Source organism: Papilio machaon, chromosome Z (assembly GCF_912999745.1).
Source record: "Papilio machaon chromosome Z, ilPapMach1.1, whole genome shotgun sequence".
NCBI classification, from domain to species: Eukaryota; Metazoa; Arthropoda; class Insecta; order Lepidoptera; family Papilionidae; genus Papilio; species Papilio machaon.
In genome coordinates, this window is record NC_060016.1 from 5,863,860 (window position 1) to 5,885,201 (window position 21,342).

General features: G+C 32.1%; 2 protein-coding genes across 3 annotated transcripts; one reads left to right on the plus strand and one right to left on the minus strand.

Moving 5' to 3' along the window:
• Positions 1–485: 485 nt before the first annotated feature.
• Positions 486–6,437, minus strand: LOC106717316. The gene is made up of 4 exons (XM_045686048.1): positions 5,708–6,437; positions 5,288–5,435; positions 4,758–4,910; positions 486–831 (listed from the first exon to the last, which is right to left on the minus strand). The coding sequence occupies exons 1-4, from the start codon at positions 6,433–6,435 to the stop codon at positions 715–717; spliced, it is 1,146 nt and encodes a 381-aa protein (XP_045542004.1). The 5' UTR covers positions 6,436–6,437; the 3' UTR covers positions 486–714.
• Positions 6,438–10,366: 3,929 nt separating this feature from the next.
• Positions 10,367–20,135, plus strand: LOC106717073 (protein tramtrack, alpha isoform). 2 transcript variants are annotated; one of them, XM_014510773.2, is made up of 7 exons: positions 10,367–10,539; positions 10,666–10,797; positions 10,897–11,069; positions 12,348–12,525; positions 12,759–12,828; positions 18,978–19,150; positions 19,471–20,135. In XM_014510773.2, the coding sequence occupies exons 1-7, from the start codon at positions 10,372–10,374 to the stop codon at positions 19,807–19,809; spliced, it is 1,233 nt and encodes a 410-aa protein (XP_014366259.2). In that variant the 5' UTR covers positions 10,367–10,371; the 3' UTR covers positions 19,810–20,135. The 2 variants fall into 2 exon arrangements, with proteins under 2 accessions (XP_014366259.2, XP_014366258.2); XM_014510772.2 differs by lacking the exons at positions 18,978–19,150; positions 19,471–20,135 and adding an exon at positions 15,342–16,353.
• Positions 20,136–21,342: the final 1,207 nt, after the last annotated feature.

The window sequence follows — 21,342 nt, forward strand, 5'->3', positions numbered from 1 at the left end:
TATAATTTAACTGACTGTGATTTTTTTTCAATTATCACAACATGGTATCATTATTTCTACGCTTTTGAGTTATTTTCTAGAAATAACTACTAAACAAATACCCCGAACTGGTAACTATTATATTATTTAGGAGAAAAAAAAACATCTACTGAAATTATTTGGGAATCGAATACACAGTAGCGATTTTATTAAGCTATGCGTAGTTTGTAAAACCTATCATCATTATTAAATAGGTTAAATGTGCAGAAAGACGTAGGGAACGGACAATACTTACAAGACAAACAATAATAACATTGGTTAAAATTACGCACTTTATACGTTCATCATATACTTGAATTGCAAATGTATGTAGACAGATCGAATAGGCGTTTAGATTAAGTACATGTCATTCCATATTAAGATGACACTTAATTCTGTGAAGTTTTACTTAGATAAGAGAAAAAGGGATTTTTTTATAAGAGAAGGGGGCAAACGAGCGGCGGGAACACCGGAGTGATCAACGACATCCATAGACATCCGCAACACCAGAGGAACTGCAGATGCGTTGCCGCATACATATGAATATTTAGACATGACATATACTAATTGTGAGCTTTTAATGTTAATAAAGCAATAATATGAGTTTATTACTAAAGATATTGTATGAGTTGTAAATACAATGCTTAAACTAAATATTTGGTCGTTAAATAATACTTGCAAACGACAAGTCTACGTTTAATCCACATTGTGGAATTTCAAGATGGCACGCCCGTTGATTTCAGAATTGCATAGTTTTCTAACTACCTCCTGAGCTTCTTCCGCTGGGAACACTGAATGTGGCGGCGGCTCGACCTGCAAACAATGTAACACGTTCAGTGCTAGTACGACTTTCAATTATCAAACTAAACTAGCAGAGCGATTCTGTGATACTGCACGCGCTAATAAATACTACTAAATTTTAGAAATGTAATAGAATTACTGTAGAAATTAGAAATTGATATGATTATAATTTTGTTTGACGGTTTTGTCGTTGGTTTCTTTTATGGAAATTGCCCACAACTTCGTCCGCGCTGAAATAAAACTGAATAAGTAGCCTATGCGTTCTACATCTATACCAAACATTATGATGCGTGCAGCTGTTTTGGTGGTAACATTTAAAAAACATCCATCTAAACTTTCACATTTATTATATCAGTTGGAAGTGACAACAGGAAAACTAGAAAATACGACAAGATGATTATGACAGTGGGAACTCATTTTTTTTTCAAATAGTTATGATTGCACAAATCCGATAGTAATTTCGGCAGGAAAAACCATGGGCGGAAATTACCAATATGTATTTACTAATCCCGAACCAATTTATGCTACTCATTTTATTAAGAAATTCTTTTAAAAGTGTTTATTTCGAGATATGTTAATACTACATAATTGAATTATTCCTACTCAACATAGACAGTAAAAAACATAAAAAGCTATTGTAGTATCTGTACCTGTACTGTGGATATATTTAGAATTATTTGTAAACCCCACTCAGGTAACGAAATAAATAAGATTTTAGGATTCTAAATACTTTTAAGTTACAAATAACACACATTGTATTAAATCTACTAGATACTATAGTAATTATATTAAATGTACATATAAATTAAATTTAATTAGCATTATATTACATATGTACACATATAAATTATATGTACATTTAATATTATTACTATGGTATCTACATATAAAAACTATATCACGCCTGTCATATTTTAGGTTACTGTCATATTAAAGATTGAACGGATGTTGATAGCTACTTCTGCTTTTCACACCAAGTAACTTGTCACTCTTTATCTGGTTCTGCACACCTAATTACTTTCTTTATATCTTATAATTTCCTCTTCTGTCCTACAATAATGCGACAATGCAACATTAATATGAATAATCAATGTTGACCTCTCATATCGACCAATAAATACAATCTGCGTCGCAACAGCGAGGCACTGCGCCATCACAAATGTAAAATCATTGCAGCCGCGATATCAATTGAGGTCTCGGCGACACCAATTGTCCACTTTATTCTTCAGTGATGTATCTTCACTTGCTATACCTAATGTTTAATAGCCACCATTTTTTTCAATTCTATACTGTACTAAAAACGTATGTAAAACCAAAATATATATTTTTTATATTTCGTGCATATATTTGCTTTATTTATATTTTAAAAAATCCTTAAAACGTGTGTCTGTCCACAAGTTTACGCTTGTACCGGGTAATCTTCGAAACAGCTAGACTGATTTTGACGAGACATTTGACATGGAAGCTAACATTTGATGTCAACTTTTAGAATCTTATATCTTCGTGTTTGTATGTTATATTAAAATAAATTTTCATACTTAATACATTGCCGATAAGATATTCACTAACTGCACCGCACTAAGTATGAAAATTTATTTTTATTTACAAACAAACACGAAGATATACGAGGGGAGGTCCAAAAGTTCGCGGAATGGAGGGGATGGAGTGGGGATAGGGTAGCTCGCTTAGTGTCATACTAATTGGGCACTCATAATTAGTATATATATAACATTTCAACCCTATAGTGCCATTCGTTTACGAGTACTCGCCTGCTGAACAAGTCAATCCGGAAGCAAACTGCAACTATGGAGAAAATTGAACATCGCGCTGTGATAAAATTCCTTACCAAGCAAGGAAAAAACGTTCAAACCATTTTAAATGAAATGGAAGCCGTTTATGGAGATCAGTGCCCTGGTAAAACAATGGTTTATAAGTGGCATGGTCTTTTTAAACATGGTCGAGATTCAATTGAAGACGACTCTCGCTCTGGGCGGCCAGCTGACGCCACCACATCAGACATCGTTGAAAAAGTCGAAAAACTTGTACTCGAAGACACACGTTTGAAGAAGAAACAATTATCTGCATTTGTTGGAGTATCAGATACAACTATTTTGCGTATCCTGCACGACCACCTGGGCATGACAAAAGTCAGTGCAAGATGGGTGCCGAGAATGCTCACGCCGCTTCAAAAACAGCAGCGCGTCGACGCGTCTAAGCACTTTTTGGAGTTGTGTGGAGACGAGCCCGTGCAGATTTTGGAGCGGATTGTTACTGGAGATGAAACATGGGTTCATCACTTTGAACCTGAGTCCAAACAGGAGTCCATGCAATGGCACAAAAAGGGTACACCACCTCCCAAAAAATTCAAGGTGTCAGAATCGGCGGGAAAGTTGATGGCCACTGTTTTTTGGGATTGTAAGGGAATATTACTCATTGATTATAAAGAAAAAGGTACCACTATAACCGGAGAATACTACGCACTCATATTAGAAAAGTTAAAGGAGTCAATTAAAGAAAAACGTCGAGGAAAATTGGCCAAGGGTGTGTTGCTTTTGCAAGACAACGCGCCGGTTCACAAAAGCCGAGTTGCCATGACTGCTCTGCACACACATGGGTTCGAACCACTTGTTCACCCACCCTACAGTCCAGACCTGGCTCCTAGCGATTTTTATTTATTTCCAAATTTAAAAAAAGAGCTAAGGGGAAGGAAATTTTCCGACGATAATGAAGTGAAGGAGGCAATTTCGGCCCATTTTGAGGCCAAAGACAAAAAATATTTTTTCGATGGTTTAGAAAAATTAATTGATAGATCGAATAAATGTATTAGACTTAAGGGTGATTATATTGAAAAGGAAAAATAAATTTATTGTTATATTTCATTGACAACCCTTTCATTCCGCGAACTTTTGGACCTCCCCTCGTAAGTTGACATCAAATCAACATCTTTGAAATGTAAATGCGACGTTTTGCAAACAGCAACTTTTCGGTTATTTATCATATTACAAGCTTTTTCGTGCGTCTGTAATTCAATTCAGAATACGCTTGATCCAGTTTCATTGAACACAGATTTATTTAGGTAAATAACAATCTGTTATAATAATGACATGTCCTTTCGTTTACCGCAAGTAGGAATTAAATTTTATCCAACAACTAACGTATAGGTACTTATGTGAATAACAAAAGTACATTAATCTTTCTTACGTAAAAAATGTAATTTGAACCCTTCAAAACTTTATAATTATTATTCGAAGTTTGATTGACTTTCTCGAGAAGTTAAATTAAAGGAGTAAATAAGGTTTCCCAAACTGCCTATTTTGCAACGTGACTGCCATTCAGCGTGGAAGTTTGTTTTCAACTTTTAAAATCCCAAGTACTCTCCATGTGAAATTACGCTTTTACTTCTGTTTGTTGACTCGAGATGTGGAAATCAGGCACTCATGAACATTGATTGAAATTAAACGCGACACACGCTAGTTCATTTCTATCTGATCAAAATTTACAACGATTTTTATTTATTGCACTTTTTATCATTATTTTAACAAAAAATGATAAATACGCGAAGCTGCATTATCTGAAATACACCATCCTGATTGTTTACTGTTGTCAATGAAAAAAGGTAAATACCTACTTACTATTGGTTTCCGAGAACAGAATCTCTGTATAAAATATAACGTCATCCCTGTGTGTCTGTGACAAAACAGAGATAATGATATATTTTAAACGGGAATTTTAATCTCAGAAACCTACGATTAGTCCAGTACAGACAGCAGACTTAGCGCTTAGCAATTGTTTATGCGGCGTCATACACTTACTTACAGGAAGATGTAACTCTTATGAAACACGAAAAATTATTAGTTCGACAAACTATCGTAATCCGGATCTTTCATCAACAAGTGCATCTTATCTACGATAAACGGTAAATAAGTCAATGTACTTACATCGCCACGCGCAACCAGATATACCAACTCCTTCAATTGTTCGATGGAGCCATTCGGTACCACGACAATTTGCACGTTCATCTCTTCTGCTTTCTTTGCGAATTTCGGCATCAATTTATCCCCGACATCCTCAGTTACGAGAACCATTCCTCCCTAGGTATCAACAGAAAAGCAGTGATAATTAAAATAATTTAAATGTGAACCAGCAAAATCAAATCGAATGAAACTTTTTCAATATAGAAATAAGTAAAGGAACGCGTGAAGTAATATGTATAATAAAAAAGTAGAAGCACCAAAAGGCAGCAAGTAGTTTACTTTGTCATAAATATGCTATTGCGACAAACTTTAAAGCGACTATCATCAGATTCAAATATCAACACACAACTGCATTTGGGGCTTTTGTTAGCTATCACGTGAGCCTACCCATTTACGAAGATATGCGCTGGAAGCTAACCACTAGCCGACATAAAGTTTGAATACCTTTGTTGTAATACCTTTTGGGTATTGAATTCTTTTAAGCGTTACCGTACCGGAGCAAGGCACTGAAGAGAGCGGTGCAGAGACCTAGAGGTAGTGCCGAAATTAAGCACAATATCGACGGGACCGCCGCACGCGTCAGTCGTGCGCTCGATCAGCTGACGTTCGTACAGATCTTCGCTCCACTGCACCACGCTGATTCTTGATATTTAAATAAAAATAAATGCATTAGTTATCGCTTCAATAATAATGTGATGTTCTTTATTAAACAAATCACAAATTTCTAATTAGAAAAACTCTCTGATCAAATAACATTGGTTACACTGGATACCCACAAATTGGTGAATACAATTTATCGTATATGCAGAAGATATTCTTTTATAAATATGTAAGTGTTATAATTTAACTATATGGAATAAAATCTTTGTGTAGGGAAATTTCGTACAAAATAATTAAAACCTGAATATACTTACTGGTCACTTTCTTTAGCTAAGACAAAACCTTCATCTTTGAGAGTTGCCACGGAAATACGAATCCGGTCATGATATTTGCTCAATTTAAAATGGTGGGAGGCTAGACGCAAAGCCCATAAAGCTAAGCCACCCGTGCCGACAATCAATACAGTGGCTTTGTCTTTATGGTTCGGGCCTTCGAGCACTGTTTTTAAGCACTCGCTTGCAGTTTGCACCGTGTTACTTGCAAGCAATGCGCCCGTCGGAAGCATGGCGGCCACACTAAGAGGAAGATCAGCCGGAACCGGCACAAGGCATTTGAAGTCAGGCACGACGATGTAGTCGGCATATCCATGTGGCACACCTTCGTATGGAAATAATACTATTCGTGTTCCTTCAGTTATGCCCTCTACACGCTCGGCAGCTTTTCCAATTGCGTCCACGACACCTGCGACTTCATAACCTGGAAACAGTGCCCCATCTCGAAGGCCTATGTGGGCGGGTGTTGAGCCATGGATACCGAAACCTTCCATTTCACCAGTGAGGCTGCTAATTGATGAAACAGATGATGTACTGCACACTGATGCAGAGCGAGTGCGGCTGACGCGATAACATGCGCCGGCATACACCACTCTGATTCTAGCTCCATACATTGGCACTTCCGGTACGGGTACATCAAAACTGAATACGCATTCCTTCAGAGTCGGTCCCGGAGACTCTATCGAAACTTGTCTGCACAGCTTACTCATAGTTGTATAGTACACTCGGAACTATAACAATATAAAAAACTTTTATAAACTAAGACATATTACACAACGTTTTAACATTATTGTCACTATTTGTCAGTATTTTAACTTTTTTGAGTTAAGACTAGTCAAGAAGAGCAGTAAATGTTACATGACTATATAAGCTCACCCATAAAGGAAGAAATACCAGCTCACAGTTTGACCTATGAAGTCTGATTAATTAATTTTACTACAATTGTCTTTCAAATTGTAAGTAAATAAATAGTATCTAATAGTCTTAAAAAGCAATATCTAATGATAATTATGTTTATCATCCATATCTGTTATAAACTAAATAATTATACAAGGCCATTAAGATAATACAGCTTGTATAGTTTAACAGAATATACATAACACTTGTGCTTTTCAATCAAAATATCAGGTAGTAATTAATGTAATGAAAAAAATTTCAAAAAAATCTTAATGTTTGAAGAATTTAAAAAATCACTATACAAAAATCAAAATTAAATCATTAGCAAGAACCTTTTGTGACAATAAAAAGATTAAGTTTTTTTTTTTATTTTGCATTTGTGGCTACTTACTTTAATATTGCAAAATAATACATTTCATTGTGCCACAAAGTCAAGCCAAGACTATTCACCTTATATTTGCCAATGACTTACTATATAAGAATTATGAAACATCTTGCACATAATCTTATTCATCTTTAAGACAAAGAAGAGTACCATTATAAGATTTACATGTTGCAAAAGAGCTGAAATTTAAGAAAATCTAAGGGCTTTATAATAAATACTGTAACTAATAAATGACAGATATTATTTATTACAATACAAATTGTTTTTTAGCCTACCAAAAGGTTTGTTTAAAGTAGCAAAAAAAGTAGAATGCCATATAAGGGAAATTGGCTGAGTATAAATCTTGGGGTATTGACAATAGCTGATATGTATAGTTATTAATAATATATTAAAACCATATCAAGCAGACCTTGAGATTTGTGTTCACATTCATTAAAATCATTAATATTTATATAATGCTAAATATCTGTGTATTAAAAAAAGAAAATCTATATGTACCTCTTTTCTGTTAAACTGCAGGGCAAAATATTATTGAGTTATGTATTACTTGCCAGTATTTCTTTTAATGAATACACTTTATTTCTCACAATCTGAACTCCAAAAATAGCAAGAGGACAAGTACGTGATAACGTGTTAACAACTCCGTATGTTATGAATATAGAAGCCCGTACCGTAAACAAGGACAATGGACAAATAATGACGCTGATCATACAAGCGGCCACTGAGAAAACAAAAGAATCCTACTCAAATTATATAAACATTGTTTTGACCTTCCAACTCTTGAAGGTCATATCTATAAGTATTCAATACGTTTTTCTGGGGAATGGTAGAGCTTTGACGATGAACTTTTAAATAAAATACGATATATTTTTCTTAAAGGCAAAATTAATTATAAGTTAATCTTAATTACGTATATCTGATATGTCAAAACAAAATATTTTTTAACTTATTACACATAAACACACAGCTTTATTTTATTAACAATAGAGTTAAAATACCTTGACTACGGAAGATGTTTTCTATTTTCCAGACTTTGATCTTCGCAAAATTTATAAATATTAGGATTTCATTTACAAGGACAGAAAAAAAACACTAATGACGTTTCTTTTACAATCCGTTTTACGTCTACAATGACAACTTACAAATCAATACTAGAAAATTTTGTAGACGCATTATATTAGTTTAATATAGATACACGTAGAATGTGCCTCTATCTTTCTTATATATCGTTACTTTTTAAAAATTATAATAAATCATAAAGTATACAAAACATTTCTGGGCTTTATTGCACAGTAATGACATATTTTACTGAACGTGTAATGTCTTTTCGCGATAAACTTTAAATAAACAAAATAATTGATAAAATAGGAATACGAAACTAATTTCTAGTACCTGTTTGGTAGAACTGTATTATTAAAATTCTTTATTCTACTTATCTAAAACTTAATATGAATAAATAATGTATGGACCAATTATTTTACTTTAAACTTTAAGTGGCAACACTGATCGGCGTGGGTTTTGCTGGTATTGTTAGATTGTTAGCGTGGGTTGAAGTAATAATTATTTACTTAAAATTCTTGCTGAAAGTGTTATAAAAAGGCTATAAGTGTTAAAAAATAGAGCATGGGTAAGTTTAAAGTTTAATTACAATTAGTGACATGTTAAGACTTTGCATTGTTATTGATTGATGTCATTTTTACGGGTGGCCTCATCACTATTCAAGGATTGGATTCTTTTTTTCGTATTTTAGTATGTACATAAAATTGAATATAATTTAAAGAAAACTGACGCGGTCCTTTGAAATATTCACATTTTGATTGGGTATAAAGAGTCTTGTTTAGTATATTTTCTTTTTGTGGCGCGTTGGTCGTCTCTTGCGTAGATTGATCGTGGTAGCTTGTGTTCGGTTTTGTTGAAGATTTAGTGCAAAGGTAAATACATTTGTGATGTCTGTTATTCTTAAGTAAATAGCCTAGCTCTGTCAAAATAAAAAAATCAAAAAATGTTTATTATTATAAAAGTGATGATACATATTATTAATATCTACCTTCAAGACATTCATTGATGAGTAATTATGTAAAATGCTGATTGCATTCCATTGCGAATATTACGTGCCATCTTTTTTAAAAAACAAATACTAACTCAAATAATTTTTAAACGAAACTTTTAATATTAGTCAACATTTAATTGCAAAACATTGTTCCCAATTTTCTTATTGAAATTACTTATATCTTATTCATAGTTCAAAATTAAGTTAAACATTTGATTTGATTTTATGCAATAGCAAAACAATTCACCTAAATTAACAATAAAATAATTCAAAACGCAATATTTTAAATGCTGGTTTACAAGAATTTTTGACTATTGCTCCTTTGTTAAGCATAATAGGCGAATTTTTTATATCACTTAAAATTTCAATAAGTGATAATGGTTGTAACATATAATTAAATATAAGGCATTAAAACTTATATCCATGATATTTTTTATTTTTATTTTAAATTAAAATATTATATGTCTGAAGCGGTGCTATAGTTTAGTGAGTATAAGAAAAAACATTGAAATCTAAAGCAGCAACATCCAATATTTTAAAAGTAATATAATAAAGTAACAAAAATATTACAATGGTGATTAGAAAAAGTCAATTCCAAATTGATTTTAAATGAGATTTCTTGAGTTTGAATAATTTGGATATTTTTGGATATTCTATAATAAAAGTAATGTACATATTTATAAATTTTTGTTAATTGCCAATTGTGGGGTAGTGCTGAAACATCATATGACACATTTTATTTATTTTACATGATTTTGCTTGCGTATAAAATATAATGTGCCTCTCTGTGGGTGGATGATTTCAAAAAGACTTTATGTGTATAAGCGAAACATATTTATAATTTCTTGCTAATACATGTTATGTGTTATGTTTTTTATAAATTGATGTTGGTAATAATAGTTATCTCAATTTTTTTCAGTAAGGTGCCTCATTCATAAATAGCAAGAAATAACATTAAAAAGGTTAGTATCAAGTATTGGCTTTTAAAACAAAACATAAACCCAGTTTAACATTGTTATTTGTTGTCACAATCTCCTTCTTCTGTGTATTTAAAGTCCTTATCTTACTAATACTGTAAATGTGAATGTTTAGATGGATAGATGGATGTTTGTTTGAAAGTATCTCCAGAATGGTTCAATAGATCTCAATTAATTTTGACATAAATGTAGTCTGGATAAACACATAGGCTCCTTAGTTTTTTTTTTTTGTTCGCCATGATAGTTAATCATTTTAATTCAAGTTAATTAATGCTAAAGTAAAAGTCAAGTTGTCATCACACTGCCATTTCAATTTATTGTGTTTCAGATAGCTAGAATGTCGCAACAGTATAGCTTGCGTTGGAATAACCATCAACCTAATTTCATATCTATGTTCACGACATTGCTGAATACACAAACCCTTGTAGATGTCACATTGGCAGCAGAAGGCAAGCATTTAAAAGCACATAAAGTGGTGTTGTCCGCTTGCAGTACTTATTTTCAGGTAACAAATAGCCCAGTTAATCACCTTTGTCAATTATAAATATTATGTAAACATTAGTTAACTCTTATCAAGTATGACACAGTGTTTAGATGTCTCACATAATTGTATATTGTATTGTATTTTCAGGCTGTTTTAGTTGACAATCCTTCAAGGCATCCTATTGTGATTCTTAAAGATGTGTCATATTCTGACCTTCGTACCATGGTAGACTTTATGTACTATGGTGAAGTAAATGTAACTGAGGAACAACTACCACAAGTAAGCTATTGATAAATTAAATTAAAATAATACATATATAGTTATAGTGTTTTTGTCTTATTTTTAGATAAATACCTACATTGATTTCTTTTAATATAGGTACTTGATACAGCAAAGCTCCTAAAAATAAAAGGGCTCACAGAAATGCCAGATTCCACCTCTCTGACGCGGTCCCAGGGGACGACTGCAGACTTCCAGTCCCCGGGGGATTCAATAGATTCCCAAAGACATTCAGCTTCACCGGCAGCCTCGCCTTCCAACAAACGTAGAAGGTTAGTTCTTTTTATAACTTGTTTATTATCTCTTTATTTACATTATCTACATATACCTTATATGAATGGTTTAGTTAAGTCTCTTTCATAAGTAACAACTTGCAGTATTTCTTGCTAATCCTAACACACTACATTTTGAAAAGAAGATACTTTGTAACTGGTCATATTTACAAATAAATAGATGGACGGAGTAAATATTATGGTTTGAAATATATTTATAATTTGACTATTTTTACACTACTATTAGCAAAATCATAGCAGCATGATGTATCTTTTCCTCCAAGTGAACTTCTTTTTTGTAAACAAATTATGTACTGAATATTTTGCACTAATATTTTAAATATTACCATAATTCAACACTATGTATGAATTTGGAGTGCAGAGTCTCTTAAAATACTGGCAAATTATGTTACTATAATGTATCTGAATCTAAAATATAAATACTGTGAAATGTTATTTTACTTTGCATTTCAAAATTATGCTACGAATATGTCCTTTCGATGACTTTCAATTGCCCGATATCTTGATGTCTGAATTTAAACAGGCACCGAGTCAAAAAATTTACATATCTTTAGTCTAGACAGAATGTTGTATATTTTTATTTCCACTACCCAAACTTCTGTCCAAAAATATATTGTTATACTCATCTGAAAAAAAGGGTTGCTTCTTAACATATAAGATATCCATATAGGATGGAACTATAATCCTTGGAAGGGTTGATATCTGTTTTTCATAGAGTTTGAGAGAATAATTAAAATGGTTTTTGTGACAAAGTATTATTTAATAATTATTATTAGATAACCCTCTTTTAAACACCTTTACCAGTAGTGCCATTAATATAAGCTAGTTACTTTTCAAAATAGATGTAATTAGTAAACAGAAGAAATTAAAAACACTTTTATTGACAGGAATCTATGCAATTTAATGTAGTATCTTTACCAATTTCATTGAAAATGGCTATAAATATATTTACTAGTTTTCGAGAATAATACATGATAGTATATTCCAATAATATTTTCAAGATTTATTAAAATACTAGCTTTTACCCGCGACTCCGTCCGCGCGGAATAAAAAATAAAAAACGGGGTAAAAATTATCCTATGTCCGTTTCCTGGTTCTAAGCTACCTGCCCACCAATTTTCAGTCAAATCGATTCAGCCGTTCTTAAGTTATAAATAGTGTAACTAACACGACTTTCTTTTATATATATAGATATATTAAATATATTGATAATGTTTCATTATTGTATTGATGTAATTGATGTATTGTTGTCCACAGACGACGAAAGAGTTCAACTGGCTCAACATCTTTGAACATGGTACCAGAAGAAAATAGAAATGATGACGCGGGACAGTCTGTTGATTTAGTGCGGGGGGATTCAATAACTTTGAGCAGTGTTCCACAACAAAGACGCATGAGGGAATTCCAAGATGAGCAAATGGATAATGTACCACAGGTTTGTTAATTATTTTTGGATGATCAATTAAAATTATTGACCTAAAATAAATTTTGATGATTATTTAATATATTCATTGAAATCTAAATTGTTTTTGAATCAAAGTTATGGAATTATTTTATATCAAGATTATCAGTAAACTTCACTGCTCACTCAAAAAGATAAACAAAGATAGAAAAATTGGATTTGTCGCTATTGCCACACATTATTAAAATTGACAATAATTTTTGCAGCCAACTGATCAGCACAACCTGCACGTAGACCAGTTGTCAATGGACAACAATTCAGCTATTATTCCACAAGGTTTGTTTAATATACATTATATTAAAAGAGAATTAAAACATTATTAATTTATAAAATATAATAAAATTTAAGGTAATTTAAAGGTACTGTGAAAATTTTACTTAAAACATTCAAATTTTTTCTGTGTATTTTTACTGGTATGACTTCCACTTGATCATAATTTTGAGGTCGCCCTGTATTGACAGTGAAGGTAAGCATTTTATAATTGACCTATTTCATTTATACATGTTATATGTAATCATCATCTTCCTGGCATCATCCCACTCACAAGGTTCTAAATACCTTAAAGTTTTGGCTTATTTTTTTACAGCCAGCCGCCTGCCTGTCGCCAACCCTACTTGGGAGAAATTGTTAAAATATATTTATAATAAATGCTTATAAGTAAATCATTCAAAATCATTAATAAAAAACATGAGTAGTTCAACATCATAAATAGAACAAAATTTTAGGCTCTTGTCACTAGATAGTGTTCATCATATACTTCTGGGGTATTTTCTATACCACCTCTATATTCTTGATAATAGCCTTGTACTGATCTTTCAAAAATTTATTCACTCCAATAGATGAGGTAGTTTCAGACATTCGATGTGGCATGTTTGCATTATTGTTAGACATCTATTTTTCCATACTATATAAATCCGATATTTTATATATTGAATACTTCAATGATTAGAGATGAGAAGCTTTGCTTTGTAAGATATTAAACTTCTGACGCCGCCCGACATGACGAACAAGTTTAAATCCGCCCATAATGTAAATCTTTTCCGTGTGACTGACAGTAATCTATTTCTCATCCTTATACTGTTGTCCGCCGAATAAAAGTTTATTTGTACTCATCTATGGTAAACTAGCTTTTACCCGCGACTCAGTCCGCGCGGAATAAAAAATAAAAAAAAAAAAAAACGGGGTAAAAATTATCCTATGTCCTATTCCTGGTTCTAAGCTACCTGCCCACCAATTTTCAGTCAAATCGATTCAGCCGTTCTTGAGTTATAAATGGTGTAACTAACACAACTTTCTTTTATATATATAGATGACCAACCGTTGGCTGGGGTCAGGTAGGTTGATTGTAGCTCAAAAATAGACATTTTATAATTAATATTAGAAATAAATGGATTGCAACTTTTTTTAAATTGGTAAATAATAAAATGGCTTTATTTAATTGTTGCTATCAAACAAAGTAAAAATTATTTACATAAGTATTTAAATATTATTTACATAGTTAAGAATAAAAGTGTCCGTGTAAACAGTTTGGTCCAGATAAATGATTCCGAGGGGTAAGTACATAATTCAATTATTTTTGTTGTTATGTAATAAATATTTTTTCTATTTATAATAATGTAATTTATAAAATTGATAATTTTTATAAATTACATTATTAATTGTCGTTTTGTTTTTTTTTTTTACAGTGTGTTGAATCTTAATAAAACTTCTATTTAAACAATTTAATATCTTTGTTTTTTAAAAAAAATATGTTTGAAATCAAAGTTTGCAATATTGTGTACACAACAGTGGAAATTCATCTTTACATATAAAATTTATACCAAATATGAGGCTTATTGTTGTAAAGAATAGTACAAAACAAAGTATCCTCGTTTTTGTATATATTTACCACACTCACAGTTGTTTAATGACCTTAGCATAGATTTAGTACGAGAAATGAACATGAAGATATTGCTTAAATATCTTTAGAGTGAGTACTGCCTCACCTGATGTCTATTACTATTATCTATTATTTCTTTGTTCCAGGTAGAATAAAAAAGAACTGAAGTGATGTTAAAAGTTATTTCTCCAGTTACATGATCTATCATTGTCTACATGAAGCTGAGCGGTGATAATTAAAATATAACGATTGATAACTGAGTGGATTTCAGACTGCATCAAGAAAAGGATTTTTCATAGAAAAAGATGGAAGTAATAACAAATTCAGAAATTCAAACAAATATAGAAATTAAAAGAAATGTTAAGGAAAACTATTCACAGTTTAAACTATGCTTGTGTTATTAATACTTATATATGTAATATGTTGTTTTTCAATAAATTGGAAACTGATATGTGTTTTTAAATTATGCCCTGATTCCAATTTACCTCTATATTTTAATAGATTGTTGTCAACGAATTTTCTTTATTAATATAATTTGAATTCAATAATGTTTTTCCAACCACGAATTTTATTCGTATCATACTTTGGTTACATTAATCAAATTTATTCCGGAGTACAGTTTTTCTCAGGAAATATAATATATGATAACACATTTAAGTTTTATTATAAGTTTTTCGACTTTTCCGTCGCTGCCTCAATCTCGATTATTATGGAATTTTGAATAAAATTACTTTCTGCAAATTTTGAGTAGTATATTTTTATTAATTTGTCAATTTTTGGGCAAACCTTTATTTTCAGGGAAGGGAGATCAATGAAATGTATATTGAAATGAAATATTTGTTTATTTATTTAACTACTATATTATAAAATCGTAGTAATGTTTTACAAAATCATTTATCTCTCTTCCCAGGAGGCCAATGGAGTATGATGGAGCACACATACCCCCGATACTCGAACGCGTGCGTCGGCGGCGGCGGCGGTGGCGGTACCGGCACCGGCGGCGGCGGCTTGCAGCCGGACCACGGCATATACATGAACAACGTCATCAACCCACACATGAACGACTCCGACATGAACGACTACGGTCAGGGCCTCGGAGTGACTGGGCCCTCGCCTGGGCCGAGTTGCTTCCCAGAGGCACAGACGGCGCAAGAAGTGGTGCCGCAAACCCAGCCTAAACGACGTCGCACTACCAATCCACAGTCCGAAGAGAACTTCCAAAGGGCACTCGAAGCCGTTCGTTTCGGTGGAATCGGCTTCTGTAAAGCGGCACGCATGTTTGGAGTAAACAATAGGACACTATGGCTCGAGTACAAGAAAAAGGGGTATCCCAACAACCGGCCTAGTATTAAAAACAGGATAAAACGCGAACACACTACTCCGCCGCCCGAACCAAAAGAAGAAGTTCAGCAACCAGAGCAACAGATGGCACTGATATGTCCTCCGCATTCTGTACCAGTGGGTTTCATAGATTCCCGACCGATAGATTTCCCGCTGCAGGGGGTTTCCCATCATTCTCCTCTGAACATTCTCGGGATGAACTTTAATTCGATCCAATAGAACGCGGCTTGCGGGGCGGTGGGAGACGAGTCATACACGTTGTGACACGAGTGGCAGGGCGCGGAGATGAGCGCGGCGCCCCTCGCGCCCTTAGCGCCTCTCGCGCCCTTAGCGCCCATCGCGCCCCTGCCCGCCCCGCAGCGGCCCCAGCCCTGCTACGATGTCTACATGCACATGTCTCTGTAAATATTGTTACCCTCGGCGTCCAGTATTACTATATACATTAACATTTATTATATATGCAAGTGAATGTGATACTGGACTTTGTAATGTCCACGAGACGGGCGTATATTTGCCATAATCAGTAATTTATGTTTAGATCTCAGTAGCTATTTAAGTTATGATAATTTACAAATATTCAATTCAGCTTTTTTTTAACTATACCTTTTAGGTTGTAATGAAAATGTTTGTGTACATAATGTTATGTAGAACCGTTCTCAATCACAGGATTTTTTTCCATTACAATTTTATGTTTAATGCATGACTGATAAGGATGTTTTTTTTAAACTACCTCCATTAGTAAGTCACTTTTAAAATACGGAACAATCACAAATACAGCCTAGCATCTATATTTTTTTCTTTTAGCATTGTAAGTTTTTTTTTACTATTAATTTTATAAGTTTGTGATGTTCTTTTATTGCATTTATTATGTATTTATAATGTACTTTCCTCGAATACATCACTAATGTAATACAATATGATGAACAATTCAACCTTTATTAGATATATTAAGATACGCTTATTTCTTTACAAAAAATCAGGTTCACATTACAGATTTGTTTATTTAATAGTGACCCAAAATGTTTTTACAAACATAAACTAGAACATTGACGACATATTGTTATACGAGATATGTAGAAGTAAAATTAGGAACTTAAAACAATAGTTATATGTTGTTAGACACATCAAAACTATATTTCCTATCTAGTAATATATTTGTTTAAAAAGCCTTTGTTCATTCATCATATATGATGTTACAAATATAGCAATAATATTAAATCATATTTGATTTTTCAAGTCGAAATTATTATTTAAGATTTATATTACAATTTTAACATAATATCTAAGATTTGTTTGTTTCCACAAAACATTCTTTGAAAACGTCCAAATTTACAAAATGCTCTAATTATTTTAATAATTTTAGAAATAATTGAGTCCACGTTTTACCAAATTTTTTTCTTTTATAAAATCCTTGCTATTTTACGAATTACTGGCACTTGCATTTACATTTTAAGCTTTTAACACAATTTCTATTGTTCTTTTATAGGTTAAGTTACGGCATTATTTTGACAGACTTTATCTGTGTAATTTATACACAACGTTTTTTTATTATTATTATTGTACATATCACAATAGTTAGAACTGATAAAGCAAACCAATAATATTATATTAAAACTTAATAACAATCTCAACGTTACAAATTAACTTTGATGATTTTTTTTTCTCAATATGACATCGAAATACGGATCATGGAATAAGTTCAGTCATCATTGACCTGGTCATTTCCCTAATATAATACTTTTCCTTACTTTTGTATCAGCAGTTATATTTGATTTCAGTACCTTCTTTCACACAATCCATGCTTTCTTCGATCTTCTATGTGAATTTTAGTTATTCAAATTCAATCTCTTTATCAAAACTTTTTTTTTCGTACCGTCAGAATAAAAATTATAATGATTTAATGTGTTTTACATAAAAAAATTTGCTAATACTTTTGACGCGATGCGAAATAATGTAGTAAAGGTTCTCAAATGTTCAAAATCTTGACAAGATCACTAACAAAAAAAAACTATAATACTACATTGTTATAAAGTACATCTTCTTAGTATAATATGTCGATATTCTTAAATTTTATATATATATTTCATTTATTTTTATAAAAACTTTTAAACTCGATGTCTACTTTTTTATATTAACTGTATGTTAGATATAAGAATTTCAGTAAGAGTAATGTTAACCAAAAGCAATAGTTAAATATAGTTTTGCTTGACAGGGTAAAGATGACCCAATCTATATCTTGATAGTTTGTGCATTCGGGTTATTCGACTGTAGTAATGGCATGTATGCAGTAACAGGTGATGAAAATGCAAATCACGTCTAAAATGTTAAATAATAGTCAGGTATGATCATTTTTTTTTACAATTAGTATTATTTCCTTAGTTGTTACATGAACTTTATAATATGACTTATGCAAAGATCTCTTTTATTTTTGACTGACTTTACAATGTTTACAACACGAACTTGTAATGAGAACGCACTCTTTAATACGAAGTTTATTTATTTTGTATTATATAAAATGCCACTAATGTACTTATATCAATTATTACCAGTTATTTTTTAGTGTGATAGAGTGATTGAACTGACAGTATTATATATCATTTTTTTTTGGTAGCCAAATGGCAACTTTTAGAAGTTAGTGTGGAAATTAATATCTTAGGTAACGTAGCTGCTATAGACTTAAATATTTAGGATTAATAGCTATTATGTATGCATCGTAATGGACATTATATGTAATGATTAAGAAAACAACATAGCTGTTATTGGATAAGGTCATTAGTTTACAACATGTATATATGTGTTATGTATAAATATAGAACAACAAGTAACTTGTAATGTATAATTATATTGATACTAAACGTTTACTTAAAATTAACGAAGAATGTAAAAATTTCATTTTTTTTATTCTCACAGATGCAATTTTCTAATGACTATTAAAATACAATGTTTTATTAAAATTATTGCTATTTTATTTTCTTTTCGTAAAAGTAGCACAATAAATAATATATTTATGAGTATGAGGCACGTTAACTATATTTTTGGCGTGAGACTATGTTTTGCACCCTAAAATATCAAAATGTTTTGCAATTTTAATGAAAGTTCTTGTTTGCATTATATGACATTGATTCGATTTGTTTAGACTTTTATATCTGTCATATCAACGCTATACGGGTTCACCTCTTTTATTATAAAATCAATAATTTCTCAGATTCCTTTTCTTCTGAATCGAGTCTACGTTTGCGGCGTTCAAAATTCTCAAAGCGACAAAGCCGAGTCCCCGACGAACGCGAATTGAGGAAGCAAATGTCTGAACCCGCACCGCCCGCGGGTCTGCCGGTGTTGCAGAAGCACGAGTCCTACCCTCAATATACCTCTAACAAGGTGGGTACTTTAATAACACGATGTAGGTCTTTACGTAATCCTCACTTCATTTCTTTTTTTTGTTAAATAATTTTTACCGAGTCTTCACAAGAAAACTTTACGACCATTGCTTTAATTTGCTCCCAAAACGATTAGCCATTTATCTCGTATATCATGCATACTATTTGCGAAACAGAAATTATTTTATTTTGTTACAAACATAGGCAAGCCATCATATATATAGCCAAATGGAGTCTGAAAATTCTTTTTTTAAGTACATTTTTTACATATTTTTTTAGGTTATAACATGAAATATTTTCGTTATTCTTTATATTTACTAGAGCCGACGTTTGAAGCCTCAGGAGCGTGAGGTTGGGTCACTGCTTATTCGATTAGTTGATCGTCAGTCGTCTACCACGACTTCAACATCAACGTCGTTCGACACACAAGTTGGGGAGGGCGGTGTTCAGACGCAGCGCGCAAGCCATACTCCGGCGGTACGCGATGGACCGCCTCTCAGTTGCAACTTCTGCTGGAATACGGTCGACGAGTGCGGTAGGATCCTGCGCCGCAAGACACAGTACCATTGTCCCGAGTGCCGTACTAATCTCTGCATTGTGCCCTGCTTCCACGAATACCACGACCTGCCGGAGGCCGAAACAGGCGCAAGCGCCAGGTGAATCATACAGTATGCCCCAAGGCAAAAACTCCGTCACTAAGCAAAGTTTATACTAGTGCAAATACAAACAGTAATTGCTCGATACTTTATCGATGCAATCCAATTGATATTCAGCTTATTGTTGTGGTTTAGTACTGACACATCTGTCACTGATATCGATCGAACGTTTGTGTTACGAAATTGTAAAATTTTTCATACATCGATCCAACCTAAAGTTAACAGTGCATGCATATTTTTAACATTATCATTGACTTAATACAGTGGATTTTATCTTATCCACATATTTTTATTGTTCTTAATTAATATAAAATATCGGTCAAGTATTTTATAATTTAGGGAAGATCTTTTTATTTTTTTAAATAATTGTTCTATCTATGTGACTTGATGTTTGTTTTATTCGTGAACTTTATAAATGTAATTATTGATGTACTAATCTTGCCCTGAACATTGTCACGAAAAAATTTTCTTAAACGAAGTTTATACTGGATGTGTACATATTTACACACTGTTATTGATTGAGAACTTAGCTCCAAAGCAAAATTATAATTCTTATAAGGTAATGAAAACATATCGATAAAATACAATTTTATTATCTGTAATATGTGTATTTTGAGAGGGTTTCCAAATTATAATATAAGATTTTTAATGTTATATGACAAAATAATATATAAAGGAAAATAATATATAAAAGATTAAATTTTCTCAATGGATGTATAGAAAGTAGAAATTGCATATGCATGTTTGACAAATTGACAAAATTCTAACTATGTATGTATTTGTTATGTAAATATATATTTGTAATGTAATATAAAAATGTTAACAAATACTAAAGCACGTTTTATAAAAATGTAGTATATAAATATTTGAAGTCGTTTGTGGTAACATTTTAATGGTGCACAGAATAATGAAATACCTAATAGGAGTGTTAATTTGACAGCGGTGATATATGTGAATTATAGGCTTAATATTTTAGTAGCATTTTTGAAATGCGATAAGACAGAAAAATTAATGAAATTTGCTTCGTATTTTCAAATTGTTGCCACTCTATGTTTAGTATTGCCAGTCTTTATTTTTATCTTTGATTATTACTCTGTAACTTTATAGGTACTTAAAATGTTGCACTTCTTCGAGACGCTTATGTCCAAGATAAATCGATGTTAGATGTGCCAAGGTATTACGAAAAAGCTTTTTAATTTCATGTTCTACGATATACTTACGACTAAGATTTTACACTTTTATGAGACCTAATTTCTACATTACTAAGTTCAAAAAACATCTGCTGTCGTGCTCGATGACGGAGCTGTTACTTTAGTCGTCTCCATCCTTGAAGGTTTCTCTTGGGACATAGATTATTCGATGTTTGTTTCAATCGTTATGCAATTGGTCTAGTTAATTCTGCACCTCGTCTCTTTTAAGGTATCTTTAATAAATAGCAATATTATATGTTAAAAATGTACAGATTTATAATAGTATTTTTTTTATAGAATCATAACGAATTTACGTCTGTCAATAAGAATTTAAGTTTTTGGAGTTT